Source organism: Terrapene carolina, unplaced genomic scaffold (genome assembly GCF_002925995.2).
Source record: "Terrapene carolina triunguis isolate 2854851 unplaced genomic scaffold, T_m_triunguis-2.0 Scaffold230, whole genome shotgun sequence".
Lineage (NCBI taxonomy): Eukaryota > Metazoa > Chordata > Testudines > Emydidae > Terrapene > Terrapene triunguis.
This window is the reverse complement of record NW_020664581.1, coordinates 1,604-22,514: the sequence shown is the minus strand read 5'-3', so window position 1 is coordinate 22,514 and position 20,911 is coordinate 1,604. Positions and strand designations below refer to the sequence as shown.

Here is a 20,911-nt window from a genome sequence, read left to right as displayed (position 1 = left end):
TGTGAGGGACACTGTAGAAATAATGTATTATTGTGTGAAAGGGGACTCTAAAGAGACCTGGTTGTGCGGAAGGGAAACTGGGTGTGAGAAGAGAGGCTGTAATGGAATCTCTAGAGTAGAGAAGGTTATTGCCTTTTCTGCCTATGAGTCTTCTCTGCCATGTTTAGGACAGTTTCTGCGATACCAAAATCTCCCCATATGTGTTTTATACAAAATTATCCAAGACTTTGACTCAGTCACTGTGAAGCCACAGAGAGGAGCAGATAACAATTCTAATTCTTCTTTTTTTTTTTTTTACTGCAAACACCACAGCCTTCAGCCTTTTTTGGCCAGAAAGGTCGAATAACATCTTCATGTAAAATTAGACCAATGCATGGAAAACAAGGGCAATACCAAGGCAGTTTCTCCTGCCAGTATCTGATTATCTCTCACCCCTTCTGATTTGCCTCCTGAAATAGCAATGCTTTGCTAGATTATCCTTCAACTTCTTTCCATTTCCAGGAGACTTTATATCATTGAGGCTTTAAGGTTTCTAAGTCAGCATAAGAGCAGATTAACAACTGTAATTGGCTTCTGGGAGGGTATATCCCTCACTTAAATGAGCTGATGTTGAGAGTGAAGGTGGAAGGCAGCAGGCAGAGATTGCTTTGAGAACTGTAAGAGGAAGAGGTGATTCCAGAGGGCTCTTAACATCCCACCACGCAAATGGGGAACAGTGGTAGTTCCACAGTAGATGATCTGCAAACTGTTGAGATCCACCATTGGTACAAAAAGTTTATGACCGAGTGTCCATCAGGACAGCTGACTGAGCATGAATTTAAACAGTTCTTTGGGCTTCGGGGGCTGGATCCTGCGGCCAATGAGTACATTGAACAGATGTTCCGCACTTTTGATATGAACAAGGTATGTTCTTACCCAATGGGAAACTTAGACAGCCTTGTACTGCTCACAAAGAAACCAAAGTATCACAGTTAGTGCAGTCATGATTGCATTTCTGATTTTACTTCCAAATCTTGGTCAGCAAAATGCTTTATAGCAGGGGCACCAAACTTAAACATCTGAATGTAAGAAATGTGCCTTAGGGAGCAAGATGGAGTTTAGAATATTGAAAAAGAGGGGAGCCTGACTGTCACATTACTGTTCATTGCTCTGGCAGGATTAGTATATTTCAGGGACCCTGTGTATTTGTAGTGTGTAGGAATGCAAAATTATGCATTTTACATTCCTTTTTTTGTATTCTTGGATGATTCTCGTGTAAGAGAGGTTCCTGCATCTTCTGCTATGGCACTTCATTGTCTGTGTGTCCTGAGTTTGGTCACCTGCATAATGAACCCTCTTCTCAGGTGCTTGCCATAAGCTGCAGTGTATCTCTCTTGCTTGGCTAATAGAGCATTGTAGGAAGTGGATGCAGGTTGAACCAGGTTCTTTTCAGTCCTTTTATTACAGTCCTGTAGTTTGCCCAGTATCAGATATCACTTGAGAATATGGAATACTAAAATAGATTTATTTGTAAATTTTACACAATAGGGCAATTTCCAGACTGTTTGTGATTGAAATGACTGTCTTATGGATGTGTAGGGGGTCCAGCTTAGGGCTTTCAACAGAGGATAGAGAAATGGGGTCTAGAGCACCTAGGAGGCAGGGTAGGACTCCTCCCTGAAACTCCTGATTCCAAGGCTGATGCATCCCATGTAGCTACCTCCCTGCTGCAAGCTACTGACTCTTATTGAGGTGGCAAGCTAGAGAGGAGCATGTATCTGTGGGTCAAGGAGGGAACTAATCATTGGCAGATGTGAATTGGATAGATGACTGCAGTCAGGTTGGTAGAGGGAAAGAAAAGCACGGGGGGAAGGGGAATCAGAAGGTGTTGCAGGAGTTACCAGGTCCAAGTGCTTTCCTAGGTGTCATCTCTTTATAGAGATGCTGAGGCATCCTCTGTCCTTTTGCTTTTACAGCATTTTTGGGAAGTACAATCAGTTTACAGTGGAGTGCTTAGAAACTGAAATGCACCAGAGCTGCCTTGGGGCCCAGTACAGCCAAGTCATGAGCCATTGATTCAGTGGGTCTGGAAATTTAAAAGTAGCTGTCTGCTTTCATTTAGGAAAACAGCATGTCTCTAGCTCCTTTCCTTGTGACAACAGCCTTGAAAATATAAATGGATGTAAATCAAGCTATAAAGCTGAGAGAGATGAGCAGCTGCACTCCTGTACAGCAGTACAGGGCTGAGGGTTCTACATAAATATCTCATATCCCAAAGAATCACTGTCCCTTCCTAAAATCCACAGGTCAGTCCTGTGTCTACAGTGGTGACCATGGTAAACAGGAAATTGTTTTGCAGGCCCACCCAAAAATATTAAGACAGCTCAGACAAAGCCCTTTGCTTTCCAGAAAAAAGAACGAGGAGTACTTGTGGCACCTTAGAGACTAACAAATTTACTTGGGGGGGGGGGGGGGTGTCTGTCTGTCTGTCTTCCTACTGTATTTTCCACTGCATGCATCCAATGAAGTGGGTTTTAGCCCACAAAAGTTTATGCCCAAATAAATGTGTTAGTCTCTAAGGAGCCACAAGTACTCCTTGTACTTTTTGCTGATACAGACTAACATGGCTACCACTCTGAAACTTGCTTTCCAGAGTCACTTTCTTGAGGTATTTTGGGACTGTGAGAAGTATTGAAGAAGGGGGATGTTCAATAGGTTATTATTAATGATAAAATAATATTATATATATTCCCAAGTGCCTGGCACTATAGTGTTTAGGCACCAGGTTGTGCAGTAAATATTAATTATTTAAAAGGAGACCTTCTCTTTTTTTATTTTTTTTTTATTTTTTATAAAATGACTAGATTTGAAGTTGGAGTATTTAAATAAAGCCATAACAACCCAAGAGCAATGGGTATGAAGCTGAGGTTTGGCAGGTCAGTACAGGTGACCTCCCATCTCACACAGGGTGTATAACAGATCTCCTTTAATAAGTATGAAGGAAGCCTAATGTGTTGAGCTCTTGTGTAGGGCTATTACAGAGCATAGGACTAAGACTATGTGTAGCTTTGTAGTGAATGGCAACCATCTGTCTCGAAAGATGATGGTGTAAGCACCAAAGCTCTTGAGTTACCATTTGTTATGCTGCAACATTGCGAGTGGCTAAAAAGTCAAATTCTCGAGTGACAGTCTTGCCACAGATAATCCAGGCATAAAGCACAGAGCCACATGATGAAGCCAACACACTACTCATGCTTGAGGCCAGCTATGCATGCCTCTTCGCTCTTTGCTTTCCTCTTTCAACCACCTCTCTTCAGTTTCTTTGACTCCCTGGTGCAGCACAGCCCTCCAGTGTAGCCCATTGCTAGCTTCAACTTCTCAGCGTGTAGTGTCAGCGTTGAACATTTTCAAGTCCCTCTTGCAAACATCCTTGAACCTGAGCTGAGGTCATCCAAGCTTTCTAATGCATCCATGCATTGGTCTTGGACACTACACACTGTGCAAGGCCAAGTGTTGTGTGCAGGAGGTGTTTGCTGTGGGTGCAGGAATATTTAACTTGTACTATAGACATGAGAGAGAAAAAAGCAGAAGGGTTAATAGTGGAAACAAATCAATCCCTAGTGTGAGGAGCTGAATTACATAAGTGTCTCACCTAATACCAGGATTATCGTGGGGGGACCTAAGAGCCAATTTTCCTGAACAGCTTAAGACTCTGAGAACTCTCCTGAGGTGCAACAACATTGCAGTGCTGAGTCCCTTTACAGAATTGAATAGTATAGGAGTAAGCTGAAAGTAGCAATGCTCACGTTGCATACAAGCAGCAGCTAATGGCGGAATTCCATCTTTCAGTACAAAAATTGAAAGGATCAGGCAATGTTCTGTCAGCAAGGTAAAATGTCTACCATACAGATAGGTATGGAACTTCCGAATTCCAAAGATAATGCTGAGAGCTTCACGGTCTATTGGTGCCTAGTTCTTCTTAGAAGTGGTGAGTATTTGTGATGCAAAGGCAGTTGCTTTCTCTGTGCCATTAGGAAAAATGTGACAAAGAACTGCACCCACTTCATATGGTGAAGCACTTGGAGAAGAGGAAGGTGATCAGGAACAGTCAACATGGATTCACCAAGGGCAAGTTGTGCCTGACCAACCTGATTGCCTTATATGATTAGATAACTGGCTCTGTAGATATGGGGAAAGCGGTGGACGTGATATATCTTGACTTTAGCAAAGCTTTTGATATGGTCTCCCACAGTATTCTTGCCAGCAAGTTAAAAAAGTATGATTGGATTAATGGACTATAAGGTAGATAGAAAGCTGGCTAGATTGTTGGGCTCAACGGGTAGTGATCAACAGCTCGATGTCTAGTTGGCAGCTGCTCTCAAGCAGAGTGCCCCAGGGGTCTGTCCTGGGGCCGGTTTTGTTGAACATCTTCTTCATTAATGATCTGGATGATGGGATGGATTGCACCAGCAGCAAGTTTGCAGATGACACTCAGCTGGGGGGAGAGGTAGATACGCTGGAGGATAAGGATAGGGTCCAGAGTGACCTAGACAAATTGGAGGATTCGTCCAAAAGAAATCTGATGACGTTCAACAAGGACAAGTGCACTTAGGACGGAAGAATCCCATGCACTGCTACAGGGTGGGGACCCACTAGCTAAGCGGCAGTTCTGCAGAAAAGGACCTGGGGATTACTGTGACAAGAAGCTGGATATGAGTCAACAGTGTGCCCTTGTTGCCAAGAAGGCTAACGGCATGCTGGGCTGCATTAGTAGGATCATTGCCAGCAGATCGCTCGAAGTGATTGTTCCCCTCTATTTGGCACTGGTGAGGTCACATCCGGAGTACTGTGTCCAGTTTTGGGCCCCCCACTACAGAAAGGATGTGGACAAATTGGAGAGAGTCCAGTGGGGGGCAACGAAAATTATTAGGGGGCTGGGGCACATGGCTTATGAGGAGATGCTGAGGGAACTGGGCTTATTTAGTCTTCAGAAGAGAAGAGTGAGGGTATTTAACCCTAATCTTCTATGATTCTATCATTTAACCATGGTGGCATTTTTTGGTCCAATTACAGGGTTTTTGTTTGTTTTTTTAAATTTGGGGTATGCATATAGTTCAAGCCTCTAATTATGGTGTTTTTAGAAAGTATTGATGCAGCATGCAGGCATTTCACTCTTGTGACTGTTCCTTTTAATTTCTGTTTAACTAGCTTTCTCATTTTTGTGTAGTTCCCCTTTTTTTAACTTAAATGCTACTGTGGTGGGTTTCTTTGGTATTTCCCCCCCTACAAGGATGTTAAATGTAAGTTTACATTATGATCTGTATTACTGAGCAGTTCAGCTATATTCACCTGTAGGACCAGATCCTGTGCTCCATTTAGGACTAAATCAAGAATTACCTCTCCCCTTGTGGGTTTCAGGACTAGCTGGTCCAAGAAGCAGTTATTAATGGTGTCTAGAAATTTTATCTCTGCATCCCACCCTGAGGTGACATGTTTCCAGTCAATATGAGGATAGTTGAACTCCCCCATTATTATAGGGTTTTCTGTTTTTATAGCCTCTCTAATCTCCTGGAGCATTTCACAGTCACCATCACCATCCTGGTCAGGTGTTCGCTAGTATATTCCTATTGCTGTACTCCTTATTCTAGGACAGAATTTATGTCTCTAGAGATTCTATGGTACTGTTTGATTTATTTAAGATTTTTACTATATTTGACTCTATGCTTTCTTTCACATATAGTGCCACTCCTCCAGTGTGCCCTAGTCTGTCATTCCTATATACAGTATTATGTACCCTGGTATTACCATGTCCCATTGATTATCATTGTTCCACCAAGTTTCTGTGATGTCTATTATATTATATTATATTAATATCCTCATTTAATACCAGGCACTTCTTTGACCTTGCCTTCTCTAACATAAACACATAGCAACAGGTATATTTATATTAAAAATACAACCCATACACCACCAAAACAAGACTTTCCACTGCACATGCTGCTTTCTGTGGGAAGAGGATGAGAGAGTAAACATACAACATATGTGTGGGCACATTGCTTAATGTGCAACTGGAACATGCACAGATACTATGGTGAGGAATGCCATATATGACTCTGAATAGAATGGAATAATGAATACACATACAGAGAGGCATTCATCATACAGTAGTTTTCATAAGAGCAATTCCATAATATTAACCAGACTTCATAAGCTGTAGAGACAGATCACCAAAATCATCATAGTTTCCGGCTCTCAGGAGGGAGTGCAAAACAGAGGGTCTGCACTCTGAGACTGTACCTAAGGATCCCAAGGTGGAGGGGCAATGGCTGGACTCTGTTTAGGCTCCAGATGCTTAAAACACCCTAGGGACCTAGTGGCTTGGGTTCCCTCATAGCAGTATCATGGGTGGCCAGCAGGGGCAGGCCAATAATATCTGTGATGGGGTTAATTAACTTGCTGAACAATTTATATAGGGATGTGCTGGATTAGTTATATTTCTAAAAGTTATGCTCTAGTGCAGTGGTTCTCAACCTTTCCAGACTAATGTACCCCTTTCAGGAGTCTGATTTGTTCCAAGTATCCCCAAGTTTCACCTCACTTAAAAACTACTTGCTTACAAAATCAGGCATAAAAATACAATATATATATATAATAAAATAAATCAATTGGAATATAAATATTGTACTTACATTTCATTATATAGTATATAGAGCAGTATAAACAAGTCATTGTCTGTATGAAATTTTAGTTTGTACTGAGTTCGCTAGTGCTTTTTATGTAGCCAGTTGTAAAATTAGGCAAATATCTAGATGAGTTGATGTACCCCCTGGAAGATCTCTAAGTACCCCCAGGGGTACACATACACCTGGTTGAGAACCACTGCTGTATTGCAACCAGACTTTATGGACTTGATGCAAGAATCAGTTGGTAACTACTAAGGCCTGCATTATGTAGGAGGTCAGACTTGATCATAGTGGTCCCTTCTGGCCTTAAAATCTGTGAAATCCCTTAGTACATTAGAATGCATGGCATCCAGATCCGTGCTATGATCTCAGCACAGGCGAATCCCTATTTGTTCCCCGACCTCTGTCTCTGTCCTCTCTGAGTCAGAAATTAACCCTAGAAATAACTGCTGCAGTCAGCTATAAACGAACACTTTTAGCTGGGAAGAGCCAGACCTCAGTTAGTACAAAGGACCATTCAGGGGCCCCTAGGAGGGGAAAGTCACACATGCCTCCCCATACCTCAGCAATAGTACAATGGACCAAGTCCCCTGTGCCTAAATATACAGAGGAAAGCTCTCTAACCTGATTAGGAGTCCTATCAGCCCCTGGCCAAAGTTTCTTAATCCCAAAATAGGGTTACTTCTTCCACTGCAAGTGCGAGCTTGGAGTGGTGAGTTCATCTCTGCTGCATTGTCTGGTGTCCATATTCATGGATGCCGTGATGGTCAGGTCTCCTCTGCTGCATATGGACCATCCTCCCAGCTTTCCTGTGAATATGCCCCAGCCTGCTCCCTAGGCTGATACCCTAACCCCAAGTTCAAGATACATTTGGGTCTCTTCCTCCTCCCAGCAGTAGCAATAGCAATGTGTGCTCTTGCCTAAGCCCTGTGGCTCCTGTATGCAGTTCAGCCTCTGTGCCAGCTGATTGGCATGGACACAACCACTTGGGAATGGCTGAGCTCCTGCTCTGAATTGGCATTCCTCGCCTACAATGAGAAATGGGCTGACAGCAGGAAGTCAGGGGTGAGATGTCATCCCAGTCCTCTAGCCAACCAGTGTTCTGGGGCTGGTTCTCCTGCCCCCTAATCAGTCATGGCTTGGGGGGAGAAGGACATGTTCATGTACATGTGGAGTGAGGGCTTCATATCTGGAAAGCACTGAGCACAGGGGCTATTATAAACATGTAAGAGATAATAATTACATGGAGCCTGTTTTCTCAAGTGTTCCAGAACCATTTTGTAGAAAAATCTGAAGTTGACCCATAACTATCGCATGCATCCTGAGCAGAGCCAGGCTGCTGCCTGTTTCCTCTTCCCAACTTAGACTAAAGCCAGCCATTTTCCACTAAGGCCAAGCTTCTGGTGCCAGGGCCGGCTCTAGGCACCAGCAAAGCAAGCAGTTGCTTGGGGCGGCAGATTTGCAAGGGGCGCAAGAATACAGCCTGGGAGCTGAGAACCAACAGGGGGCCCTGGGAGCTGTAGTTCCTTGGTTAGCTCCCTGCCTATAGAGCCAGCCCTGGAGCAGGGAAAGAACTACATTTCCCAGCATTCCATTGGCCACTAGCAACAGGAAAGGGTGTGGGAAAGGAGTATGGAACTGAAATCTGCAGCTTGCTGTGAATGGTAGGAACAGAGCCAGCTCTAGGTTTTTTTCCGCCCCCCGCCCTGGGCTCCCTCCTGCCCACACCCCCTGCTGCCCCAGCCCTGGGCTCTCCCCCCCCCGCACCTCCTGCTGCCCCAGCCCTGGGCTCTCCCCCAAAGAAGGAATTGGGGGGACTAAATGGACGGTGCACCTCTCTATCTGAAGCCTAGCAAGGGAGGTATGTGGATCCCACTAGAATTTAAAATGAAAAGTAAGGGAGGGGAGGCTCTGGACCTGGGCAGCTTTAGATACAGTACCAGGCACTTAGGAGGATTTCCACTTCTGAGCCATGGAAGCAGAAATTGACCTTTCCTCTCCAGATATAGCTAATATTCAGAAAGGGAATCTAGCACCTGCCTTCCAGATTTGAACACCCTCAAAATTCAGGAGTGCTCAAGCTCAATTTGGGCAGCTGTTACTTCATTTCCCACAAATCAAATATACTGATCCACTGTAACTTGCTGTAGAAAAAGTAGAATAAATTGAGCAAGAAATGCTTCCCAGTGGTTATTAGGACTGGAATTACTATTTTCAACAGCCATTGCTTTTTTTTTTTTAAGTTTTAGTTTTATTTGTTTAAAAGGAAGACCGTGATAGTGCATTCCCCATAGAAACAAAGAATGGAACAAAAGAATAATAAAGGAACCTCAACTTTTCCTCATTTATGTAGGACAGTCTTATAATATGCTTCCAGATATCCTCCAGTCACACAAGCTGAAAATTGTTTCACTTTACTGCAGTTCTGTAACCATATGGGAACCAATCCTGTCTGTGTTCTGTGCACATCCAAAATTCCTGCTGAATGACCCGCCCTGGGAGCGAGTTACCAGTGACCCAGGGCTGGGGCAGCAGGAGGGTGCAGTTGGGGGGGAGGGAAGGGGAGAGCCCAGGGCTGGGGTGGGGGGCAGCCAAAAATTTTTTTGCTTGGGGCAGCAAAAAACCTAGGGCCAGCCCTGTCTGGTGCCCAGGCACTTAGCTACACCTTTCCTGACCTTGCAGAGATATTAGCTATAGAGGCAGGACTCTCTCAGCACCTATGCCTGTGAACCCTAACTCTCACGCTCCCTTTCTTTTTCCCACAGGATGGGTATATCGATTTCATGGAGTATGTGGCTGCACTCAGCCTAGTTCTCCGTGGAAAGATGGAACAGAAATTACGTTGGTACTTCAAGCTCTATGATGTGGATGGCAATGGCTGCATTGACCAACATGAACTGCTCAACATCATTAAGGTGATAACACAGGGGGTTGTGTACACTTTGGCCCTCATTATTCTGTAAATCAGTTGGATGCCCACACTGAATCTCACTGGCGGAGAGTCCGGCGGAGAGTCCAGAGAGATTCCTGCTGTGCCGCAGCTCTCAATTCTGGCAGCCTTCCCTGTCACAGATCCAGTAGAGCATACTCTTTTTGCCACTCACCAGACTCCTGTGAGGTGCTCCAGCTGCTGGATCTCATATGTTTAAGCCGCCAAAGTCTGAGCTGAGTCTAGGCACTGCCCCTGCCTTAGGATTCTAGACATACTTTTGGGATGCAGCTTTTCTGTCAAGCACCCCCTCCTGAGGATAGAGACCTTGCAGCCCAACTGCCTAGCCCCTCTTACCAAGGCTGATGCCTCCAGACTTCCTCTTAGTTCGAACACACTCTCTCCCTGAACTCCAGATGTTGTAGGTATTCTGGGACCCTGGTTTATTTTACCTCTTCAAGGGGCATATGGTAGGCACAGCACATATCACATGCAGACTTTCTTTGCACAGGTTTCTAAAACACCATTGCTCTGTCTTTAATAGCATGAGAAATACGCAGGAAGTACAGGACCATAGAAAACAACAAACATCCTGAATGCACTTCCCCCACTCTAGCTCACCCTTCCCTTTGGGACTTCTTGGGGGCCATCTGAGTTCAGCTAGGAAGTCAGTTGGCTAACTATTGACTTAGTTCTAAGTAGCAGGTTTAAAATATAACTGTAGCTAGGCCACTAAGTAAGAGTGACCACAGCATAAATTAATGCAACATTCTTGGGGGAGAAAGGGTACCAAAAGCACAACAAGGTGACACTCAACTTTAGAAAGACATTTTAAAAAGACTGAAGAAGATTGCTAAAAAGTGTCTCAACTCAAAATGATAAAATTAAAATCCTTAGAATCAGCATGCTGGCCGCTGTCTGAGATAGCATCTTGAGCTGTATGGAACCTGCTCAGAGCCAACCTAGTAGTTTCTATGTTTCTAGGAGTGCTTTTCGTCATTTGCACTTGACACAAGGTTTGCAACCTTTTCCTTTCGGGTGCATGCCCTTTGAGTTTACCCAAGCCTTTGTTGTCTCGTGTTTGGATTACTACAAAGCACTCTGTGAGGCTGCACCTTAAATTGAATGAATAACTGCAACTAGTTCTGAATATGGTGGTCTGTTTATCCAGCAACATTACCTCTGGAGAGCATGTGACCCCACCAGGGCTCCATGACTTTTCCTTGGTACAAACTGATTTCCAGGTAAAGTTCAAGGGGTGAATTTTAACCTCTAAAGGCATAAGTAATTTGGTCCTGCCTTCCTGCCTTTGTCATTGTCTGATTCTTGGGCAGTTGTTACTAGCTGCTTGGGCTAGTACTCCACTATCTTGCATGAGTGGAGGCTGTTGGATGGCATGCTCAGTGAGCATTAGTTGCCCATTCCATCCACCAGAGTCCAGATTTCATGCCCTTCAGGGCATGCTGTGAGGCTTGGTGGTTTCTCCAGGCTTTTCCCGTGGAAACGGTGGGTGGGAGTGGGGAGACACCTTTGCTCATATTGAGGCCATTTGTGAGTGTTTTATATTCTGAGCCTGCACTATGAGGTGTGTGATTGATCAGTCCCGCCCATGGCAGCAGATTAATCCTGGGCCAGCTGCTTAGTTCCTCCTCTTCTCTTCCAGGCTATTCGTGCTATTAATGGCTGTGACCATGAAACTAGTGCAGAGGAGTTCACCAACCGAGTCTTCAATAAGATCGATGTCAATGGCGATGGTGAGATTCCTGTCTCTGCCCTCTGACTCAGCTCATCCTTCAGCCCCTCACACTTCATCTTGCCAGCAATACACTGGGGCCCAGTCTCCTCCAGTAGTCTCCTTGCTAACTTTATGCTCTCTTGTCTTTGATAAGATCTCACACACTCCTCCATCTATGCCCTTTCTGAGGCATTGCTCCTCTCATTTAATGCTTCTGTAAACCACACATCTCCTGGGTGTGGTGTTCTGTCCTATCTAGTGGCACCGAGACCACTTAGAGAGATAAAATGATTCTGCTCTACAGCCTGAGCTAACAGCCAGTTGGCTTTTAGCTCATGCAGTAGAGGCTCATGCACTAAGCTCCAGAGGTCCCTGGTTTGATCCCGCCTGACAACGACCAGCGTCTGTTGGCGTTACACTTCCCTTTCTGAATGCTTTGTTGATTGGTATTCATTCTATTATCCTCCTTTCAGTCTTTATTAATCAAGTCCCATATCTGCCACTCCATTATCTTGTCTGGGATCACTGTCAGACTGAAAGACCTATAGTTACCTCAGTGGGGAGGTTTTGGGGGGATACTGAAGGTGGGGGAGATCATCCTGAGGTATGAAGGATTTGGGATCAGAGAGGGTGGAGCAGAGAGTTCATGGGCAACTTTTTCAGCTGGACACAAATGAATGGGAAGCCTGTGAGAATGACAGGCTCTAATATGGGGCAACAAAAAATGATAAAACAATCAAGGATAGAGAAAAGGTTTGTACATCGGAAGAGGAGTGGGGAAGAGAACTGATCAAGCCAGGAAGTGGAAGTCAGACCTGCCAGCAGACCTCCCTTGTCTGGGCCAGTTCCAGCTTTTGGACATCTGTCTTGGGAAGTTGGAATCTAGGCTAAAACCCCAGTATTGTGGTAGGTAAGCTTCCCACTTTCTGCAGGCCCTCTACTCCAGATAGTTCAGGTGTCTTGAGCTACTAAGTATCAGAGGGGTAGCCGTGTTAGTCTGGATCTGTAACAAGCAACAGAGAGTCCTGTGGCATCTTTAAGACTAACAGATGTATTGGAGCATAAGCTTTCGTGGGTGAACATGCATCTGACGAAGTGGGTATTCATCCACGAAAGCTTATGCTCCAATACATCTGTTAGTCTTAAAGGTGCCACAGGACTCTCTGTTGCTTGAGCTACTAAGTGTCAGTACATGGCCCATTGCCCCTCTGGGAGGACACAAGTCTGATGTGAGTAAAGCCAACTGCTGGATTCCACGTGCACTTACATCAACCAGGTCGGGGAAAAGCTGAATCGCTGTTCCAAGCTCTGGGTCTTTAAAGTACACTCCCAGGTGCACAACATGTATCTTCCACCCTTGGGATGTGGGGCTCAGCAGTCCAGCTGCCTTAGACCTGTTCCCTCAGCGTTCCACCTCTCTGTGGAAGCACTGAGCTTCTCAATTAACTCTTTCAGGGACAATTTGGCCAGCAATGAAAGAACACAGACCTAGTCAAGGAATCTTAATCACTATCAATTTACTCTGAGGAAAGCACTAGAGAGTTACAGATCTTTGCAAAATAACAAACAGTCCTGAGATGCACTCCCTGCCCCATGCCCACCCCCACTTAGTCTGATCTCACCCCTTCTGTGAGTCTGAGGTCTAGTCAGCATTTCAGGCTAGGTAGCATCCCTCTTCTAGCCTGGGCTTCTGACAGATGCTGACCCCTCTCTCAGAGGAGCCCCCTCCTTGAATCTTGTCTGACCCTGTTCTGCCAGGTACCTAGCAGGGAAATGCCAACCTGTTATGTGAGTCCTATATGAAGAAAACCATTGTCCCCTGAGCTAGGCAGTCACTGAGAGTTTTTCAAACTGGATGGCTCCATCATCAATAGTCCTCTACAAGGTGTCCCATGTGCCTCCTGAGTGGGGCAGTGTCTGGAACAGACAGACCTTGTCCAGGCCAGGCTGTTTTTTTAACCTAGAACACAAAATGGCAGCTAGGGTACAAAAATGGAGTTTACAAAACAAAAGATCACTCACAGTTTGATACAGCCATATCCCACTCTGTCACACTAGGTTTTATTTTTTTGAACAGGCAGCAGAGCAGCATCAGCTACTAGTTCTTTTCCCAGGCTTGTGGGCCACATTGTCCCTGGTAGCGATTTTCACATTTTGATGAGTGTTGATGTTCAGTGGCAAAATGCCGAACTGTCTCAAGCCAAGGTTCGAACAGAGACTTCAAGAGGTATTGGATGGTTATATGGATAATAAGCATATCCATAATTACAACAGTGAAGACTAACAAAAGAGTTCTGGAAGAGTTATAAACTTCCTGCTTTAGGGCTTCAGCCACTCTCTAACTATTGGAGTTTAGGAGGAGTCTTTCCTGTGGACAGATTATCCTATAGCTTCCTAAAGTGTAAATTCATGCACTTAGAAACTAACAAGCAGAATTTCTGTGTAGGCTGGGGCGGGGTGTGTGTGTCAACATTGGAAATGACAGAGGATGAGAAAGGATTGCATTTGCTTTTTTATAGCCCCATTACATTGGAGCCTCATAGGCATGCTGCAGTTGACTAATACACACAAATCTAACATGTATCAGGTGAAGTATTTTTCCAGTAGAGAGAGGGAAATATTTATGCCATTTTACAAAGTACTGGGAACACCTTATCTGGAATACTGGGTACAGTTCTGGTCACCATGTTCAAAAAAGATTAATTCAAATTGGAACAGGTGCAGAGAAGGGCTACCAGGATGATTGGGGAATAGAGAACATAAGAACAGCTACACTGGGTTAAACCAAAGGTCCATCTAGCCCAGTATCCTGTCTTCCAACAGTGGCCACTGCCAGGTGCCTCAGAGGGAATGAACAGAACAGGTAATCATCAAGTGATCCATTCCTTGTCACCCATTCCCAGCTTCTGGCAAACAGACGCCAGGGACATCATCCCTGGATAATAGCCATTGATGGACCTATCCTCCAAGAATTTATCTAGTTCTTTTTTGGACCCATCTCATGTGAGGAGGCTAAAAGAGCTTGGCTTGTGCACCCTAGCAAAAGTAAGGCAGAAAAAGGATATGGTTGGTCTTTATAAATACATCAGTGGAGAAACAACAAAGAGGGAGAACAACTGTTTAAGCAATGTTGAATTAGAAGATTTCTATCAGAGGAATGAGGTTCTGAAACAGTCTTCCAATAGGAGTAGTGGGTGCAAACAAACTAACTAGCTACTGGGTGGATCTTGAAATACATTCTTAACGAGATTATATGCCAGGGTTTCCTGTAATTACAGGGAACGGATTTGATGACCCAGGAGGTCCCTTCCAATCCTAGGTCCCTAATGTGAGGTTTCCTGACTCTTCCCCCTAAGCATCTGCTGTTGGCCATTGTTGGAGAAAGGACACTGGACTAGATGGACCATGAGTCTGATCCAGTCTTGCAATTCCTGTGTTCCTAGAAGCCAGCAACCCCTGGCATTCTCTCTGTTTCCAGTGAGGACTGTAGGACTCAGCATTGCACAGAATCCAGCCTTTTGAGACAGGAGAGGGAGATATGGGCAAAAATCCAATCATTTTTTCCCTCTGTGTTTATGGAGGATGTAGAACTGGTGCCAGAAATTTTCCAAGAGAGAAAGTGGAATTGGGGATGGAAACCAGGGTCCCAGCTAAATGGGGATTGGGGGAATTGGCGCGTGGGATAATAAAAAGTCACCTGGGCCAGGGCAGGCAGTAGAGTCACAGGAGGTATGTCACTTTAGCTTAAATAGGTTTTCTGGCCTCCTGTCCTCTGGCCTTCCCTCTCTAACTCTCTCCTATTCCCCCAACATAAGCCCCATTCAGTTGCCTCCCTGTGAATTCCGAAAGAGGTCCGTTCCCTGAACATTATCTTTGCCACTCCCATGCATCTGCTGGCTGCCTTGCCTGCATGGAGCTTCTCTAAGCTGCTGCTGTGCACTGTCTGCAGGAGCCAGTAGGGGGGGAGGTGGGCACAGCAGTACTTCAGGCTAGCCCTGGGAGTCTCAGGCCAATGTCAACTCACTGTTTAGAGCAGTCTCCCCATGGCCCTTCCTCCTTGGCCCCACAGACCTTCCCTTCTGCATGGCACACTGCCCCGTAATGTACCCCCAAGTGACCTGTCTCTGGAGAGGAACTAGTTTCTTATGGGTTAACTCCCTTTTGGGAAGGAGGCAGGAGCGAAGGTCAGACTTGCATGGAGATAAAGGAGGCTCCAGACCTACCAGCACTGCCAGTTCTGGTGGCTTCAAAATGAGCAGGCTGTTCGGTACTTCCAAACACTGACTCTGTAGCAGGGGCCTCACTGATTGTGCAGGGGGCAATTATTCCCACCTTTCTCTGCCCCAGACACGAATGAGAGTTACCTGGTGTCATCTGTCTCTGTCTGAAACAGGTGAGCTTTCACTGGATGAGTTTGTGGAAGGAGCCAGAAAAGATGAGGAGTTCATGGAGGTGATGATGAAGAGCTTGGACCTGTCACACATTGTGACCATGATCAACAACCGGCGGCACAGTGTCTAGAGCCATCTGGAAGAGAGAGGGGTGTGTGAAAGAGAGACTACAGATGGGTGTGCAACTAGGTAAAGAAGGTGGGCATGAGAATAAAACAGATATGGTATGTGGGTTGAGAGAGAGAGAGAGACGTGGTTCTGTGTGTGCGTATTTTCTTTTGCGTGTGTGTGTTTGTGTGCTTGAACACATGCTGCAACTCAGACACATACACACAACGCTGGTTCAGCAAACTTGGACCCCTATGATGCTATTTTATTGGCCTTCTGGGCCAAAAGGGCCAAGTGCACAACTTTCTCCCCTCCGCCTGCCCCAGATTGCTCTGACATGCCTGATAACGGGGAGAGTGTCAAACCCATGGGGTAGGGAATATGTAATGTGTCCAGAACATGTTTGTGTCTGTGGCAAAAGCTTGGAGAAAAGGGAGGCTGGAAAGCCCCAGGGGATTCAGCTTTTATTAGCATAGAGCTCTGTCAGCAGAAAGCAACTCATCCTTCACTTGACGTGGCATTGGTGTGAGTGCACTAATGGTCCTGATAGCACTTCACCCTCCCTTGGTTGGGTGAGGCGCACGTGGGCTGTAGGTTTGGCAGCCTGTCTGAACTGGCCCTGCTCACACAAAGCCAACTCACTAGAAGAAACAAATTAACTGCTAAGGCAGTGGTTCCCCAAACTTTTTACTAAGGTGACTTATCAACTGCATTTTTATCTTTTTTGTGACCCCCCACACACACAGTTACATATATGCATCCTCCTCCCTGATACCTCCCTGCCTGGTATAGTGGAGAGGTCGTGGGAGAGGCTGCTCTGTACTCACTCCCACAAGAGTAGCTCCCATCTCACAGAACTGGGCCTTTCTCCCAGCTCCAGGTGTTCCTACCTGGTGCACAGGGTTGCAGAGCCACTCAGGTTTGGTCCAGCCACCCCTCTGTCATAACAGAGGAGAGACTAGGCCAAATTTGAGTGAGAGGCATTGTGACCCATGTGCAAGGTCACAGCGCCTAGTATGGGAGCCGGACCCACTCCATGGGATAGGAGAGACTGCACCAGGCCAGGACAACCTATCTAGAACCTTCCCATGACCCACTAGTGGGTTGGGACTCACCATTTGGGGAGCACTGCCCAAAGGGCAGTGGTGATGGGTCCTGTTCCCTGCTGACTCCCAGGGACTGAACTGCACTGGGCACCATTATTAGTGTTGTTTGCAGCTTTTGCCAGAACATGGAACTCTTCCGTCCAATTAAAGGTGCAAAGTGCAGTCACACTGCATGGGGGGAGGATCTCCATCCAACTTGGCAAGCCAAAAGCAGTATCCCAGTGATGAAGCCCTCTCTGCAGTCTTCGCACCTCTCTATGCTCTTTGCACCTGAAGCCATGATCTGATTCCTCACACTGTTATGCCTCTGATGTCAGCTGAGTTTTCACTGGTGTAGCAGAGTGGAGAACCAGGCACTCATGCTCTGGTATCTCAGAACCAGTTGCCTCTTTGTTTTGCATAGGGACAGCCAGTAGAATCATTAAACCGTCCCTTTGTCACACATCCTCCTTTGTTTTCTTTTCAATGCAGCTAACAAATGGTCTGGTTTCTGATACTGTGGCTGCCTGGCTGAACCCAATGCTGTACTTCAAACCAACACTGTTTGTAAACTGGTCTGCACCTTTGCTCATGTGGGGTACTGGTGCTGCTGGCAGAAAGCTGTGGGGTGGGGAGAGGCAAAGCTCAGCAAATAAATTATGACTTGTACCAGAGTGCATGTTCCCCAGCTGCGAATTTGTTGGCTGAACAGGATGGAAGGGGATTACTGCCACCGCCCCGACCTAACTCAAGTCCAGCTAAGTGTGATAGAGATTTATAGACGCACACCTTTCATCAACCTCATGAAACTCCTAAGAAGTCACGTGTGGTTCACTGTGTTGGATTTTGCTAATCCAGTGAGATCAGGGCACAATTTCTTTGTCAAACTCTGGTATACATGAGTTTTCCTCTGCAAGGGACATTTACTGCTTCCATGTACATTTTGGGGGCTGCGGTGGCTCCTATGAAGAGAGTGATGCTGCAGTTGTCCTTCTGGCTAGGTGCCAGTGGAACTCTGGGTAGGATGCAGTGTCAGAGTATTCCTAGTGACACTGAGCCCTTGCACCAGAGAATCCCAAGTGATCTGTGACCCCTGCCGCTGAGCTGTGCATAGGGAAGGATGCACACCAGTGTCTGCTGCACACCAGTGTCTGCTGCACAGGGAAACTCTAGTTTTTGCTTTTATAGGACACTAAAGAATTTTCCATATATGCTGCTGATGTTCAAGAGAAGTCACTAAATAGTTACAGATGCTTGTTGTGTCTTGTACTGAGTAGCTCTATATGCTTATGAGCATATATAATATTCTTGGCATGTGCAGTCTCCATATTAGTTTTGGCTATCTGTAAGTATTTACTTATTTTTACACTATTTATGTCAGCTGACATGTCCCTACACCCTGCATGTCACCCCTTTTCACAGTATCCATCACAGTCAATGAATGCTTTGCACTAACAAGGCAATGGGCAAAACAGGGCTTTAGTGAGGTGCAGGAATATGGTGTTGTGTGTAGACTCATTAGTCCTGTTCTTTTTTTTGGTTGGAAAATTTTACTGTTTGCCTGTTGTCTCTGTGGCCAGTCCATCCTGTGACTGATGGAGCCTGCAGGGCATGTGCCTTTATTAAGAAGTTTCGTTGTTTTGAAGGGATGGGGAGGATTTGTAAATAAGAAGTGATTTTTGGAAATATTTGGCTTTCTTTGTACAGTTAAGAATAAAAAATTCTATAAATCCAAACTCAGTCATGACAGTGCCTTTTATCAGCAGAATTGTGAGCAGGTGCTTGGAGGGGTGATCGCCACACTGAGAAGACAAATCTAGTTCTATGTTTGTATTTCATCTCCTAAAGTAGAGTAAATAGAAAGCAGTTCATTTTCAGCATTCCGTGAAGCACCCCTGCGCCCCCCCCCCCCCCCCCCGATCTCTAATAGCCCAAAACTCTGCCTGGAATAAAGGTGACTTTGGGGCAAAAACTTGATTTTAAAATAGATTTTATTTGAGCCTTCACGTCTCATTCTTTCTTATTTTCCAGACACCTACAATATTTGGGTCACAAAGATGGTTATTGTTGAGAGAACTAGCATCAGTTTTAGCCCTGCATCAAAGCTGGGCTTGTTGCAGAGACTAGAAGGGACTGGGGAGGAAAAGGTGCCTTTCTGCTACCTTTGCAAATCTCCTGTGCTGGGACTGCCAAGGGCTGTACTGCACCCAGCACAAATTATAGTAATCTCATTTATTAGCTGTTAGAGAAGTTACACAAACAAGCACTTCTCTATGGATCAGAGGCTATTTAATATTTGTTGTTGATGCATGGATGCCACTTTCAGCTCTCACAGTATAGAAAAAGAAGCCAGGCATAGAAGCTAGAGTTGGAAAAGAGCTTAGGGCAGCTGGGTCACTGCCCTGCCTATTCAGGGTGTAGTATGGGCAGAGGTGGAGGGCGATGGAAATTTAAATTGTTTACTAGGGAGGGAGTGGTTTAGGTTGTGAAATTATTTAATGTGAGTGGGACAGAATGATTTTGAGTGTTCTGAGGTTTATGGTAAACACCATGGATTATGGGGGAGAGCATTTGTGTGAGTGCACTGGAGAACTAATAATTCCCTGATCATTAATATTGTTGCATGGTGCATGTATGGGATGTGCACAACAAGTTATGGATATGTGCTAGAATTATGTTCTTAAAATGTTTGGCAAGCAATACATAGTCTAGTCTACCCTAGACCAGTGGTTCTCAACCTTTCCAGACTACTGTACCCCATTCAAGAGTCTGACGCCTGAGCCCACCTCTCGGGACTGAAGTATGTAAATTAGCTTCACGGAGCCCCCTTGCCACACCCTAACACCTGCCTTCCACTTGCGACCCCACTAAACCTGTCCCACCAGGTTGCGACACCCAGCTTGAGAAACACTGATCTAGATGAGTTGCTATACCCCCTGGAAGCCTCTGAATATACCATGGGGTACACATACCCCTGGTTGAGACCCACTGCCCTAAACAAAGAAATGTGTATTTGTTTGTCTGACCAGCCTAATCATCCAATAGAGCCAATGAAGGTACATTAACATAAAGGGTAAAAAATCCATCAGGAAAGCAAGTGGGGGAAAAGTGATCACTTAGCAATCTCAAGGGGGGCTGGAGACTGCATATCCAGAAAGCCTTCCTCCCTCTTGAAGCAGGACCAATGAATTTTGATCAATATACTTTTCAAAGGTTTACTGACTGTAAAGAGAGGGGGAGTGAACCCCAAAGTTATTTTTCCCCTAGGAACACAAGGGAAACCAGCACCTTCTGAGGAAGGCCCGTATGAAGAGAAAGTCAGCCATGGCTGGAAAGAAGAAAGAGAGTGGTATAAAATCTACCTTGAACAAAGACTCTAGCTTTTTAAGTTAGGTCTTAGCCATTAGAAAGCATATTTTTTACTTTTATTTGCTTGTTACCATTTTTCTTTACCCCTTGTACTTGAACTCACTTAAAACTGATCTCTTTTTGGTTAAATAAACTTGTTTTACTTTTAATGTAAACCAACCTAGGGCTGTGTTTGAAAAAAAGAGTAATTGTCAAACCCAGCTAAATTAATGGGCTGCAGTGTATTGACACTAAAGGAGGACTGAACTTTAATAAGGTTCTGTGAGTGCTACAGATAGGAGGCCTGGACACTATAAACAGATGGTTTGGGGGAAATTTAGAACTGGAGGGTGTTGGGGGGTCATTCTGCACAAAGTAAGTAAGGCTGGTGGTACCCAGGGTGGGTTGTGTTGTAGGCAGGCTGCTGGAGGGGAGGCGGGGGTCAGAGTGCTGAACCATAGTTGCACTCACCTATCTGTATGCTCGTCTCTTGGTGTCCGGGCCGTGAGCCACAGCAGTATAGCATTTATGGCGCCTAGAGTTGTAGGGCAGGTGGTGACACAACCCCTTATTGGTCTGGGTTTAACCCCAAAGCGTTGCACCTGGGTTTTGAAATGTAAGATGTTGGAACAATAGCACTGTCATTGACTTTT

The 20,911-nt window shown here is 45.4% G+C and overlaps 1 protein-coding gene across 1 annotated transcript; it reads left to right on the top strand.

The window, feature by feature from the left end:
* Positions 1–705: 705 nt before the first annotated feature.
* LOC112113421 (guanylyl cyclase-activating protein 1-like) lies at positions 706–15,847 on the top strand. Its single transcript, XM_024209684.1, has 4 exons — positions 706–903; positions 9,428–9,577; positions 11,255–11,345; positions 15,720–15,847. Exons 1-4 carry the CDS (start codon positions 706–708, stop codon positions 15,845–15,847), a joined length of 567 nt encoding a protein of 188 aa, XP_024065452.1.
* Positions 15,848–20,911: the final 5,064 nt, after the last annotated feature.

Bases quoted from the DNA above. Each gene is read 5' to 3' on its own strand.
- LOC112113421 (XM_024209684.1), top strand. From the start codon at position 706: ATGGGGAACAGTGGTAGTTCCACAGTAGATGATCTGCAAACTGTTGAG. The intron at 904-9,427 runs GTATGTTCTTAC...TTTTTCCCACAG, and splicing joins GCACTTTTGATATGAACAAG to GATGGGTATATCGATTTCAT. The intron at 9,578-11,254 runs GTGATAACACAG...CTTCTCTTCCAG, and splicing joins AACTGCTCAACATCATTAAG to GCTATTCGTGCTATTAATGG.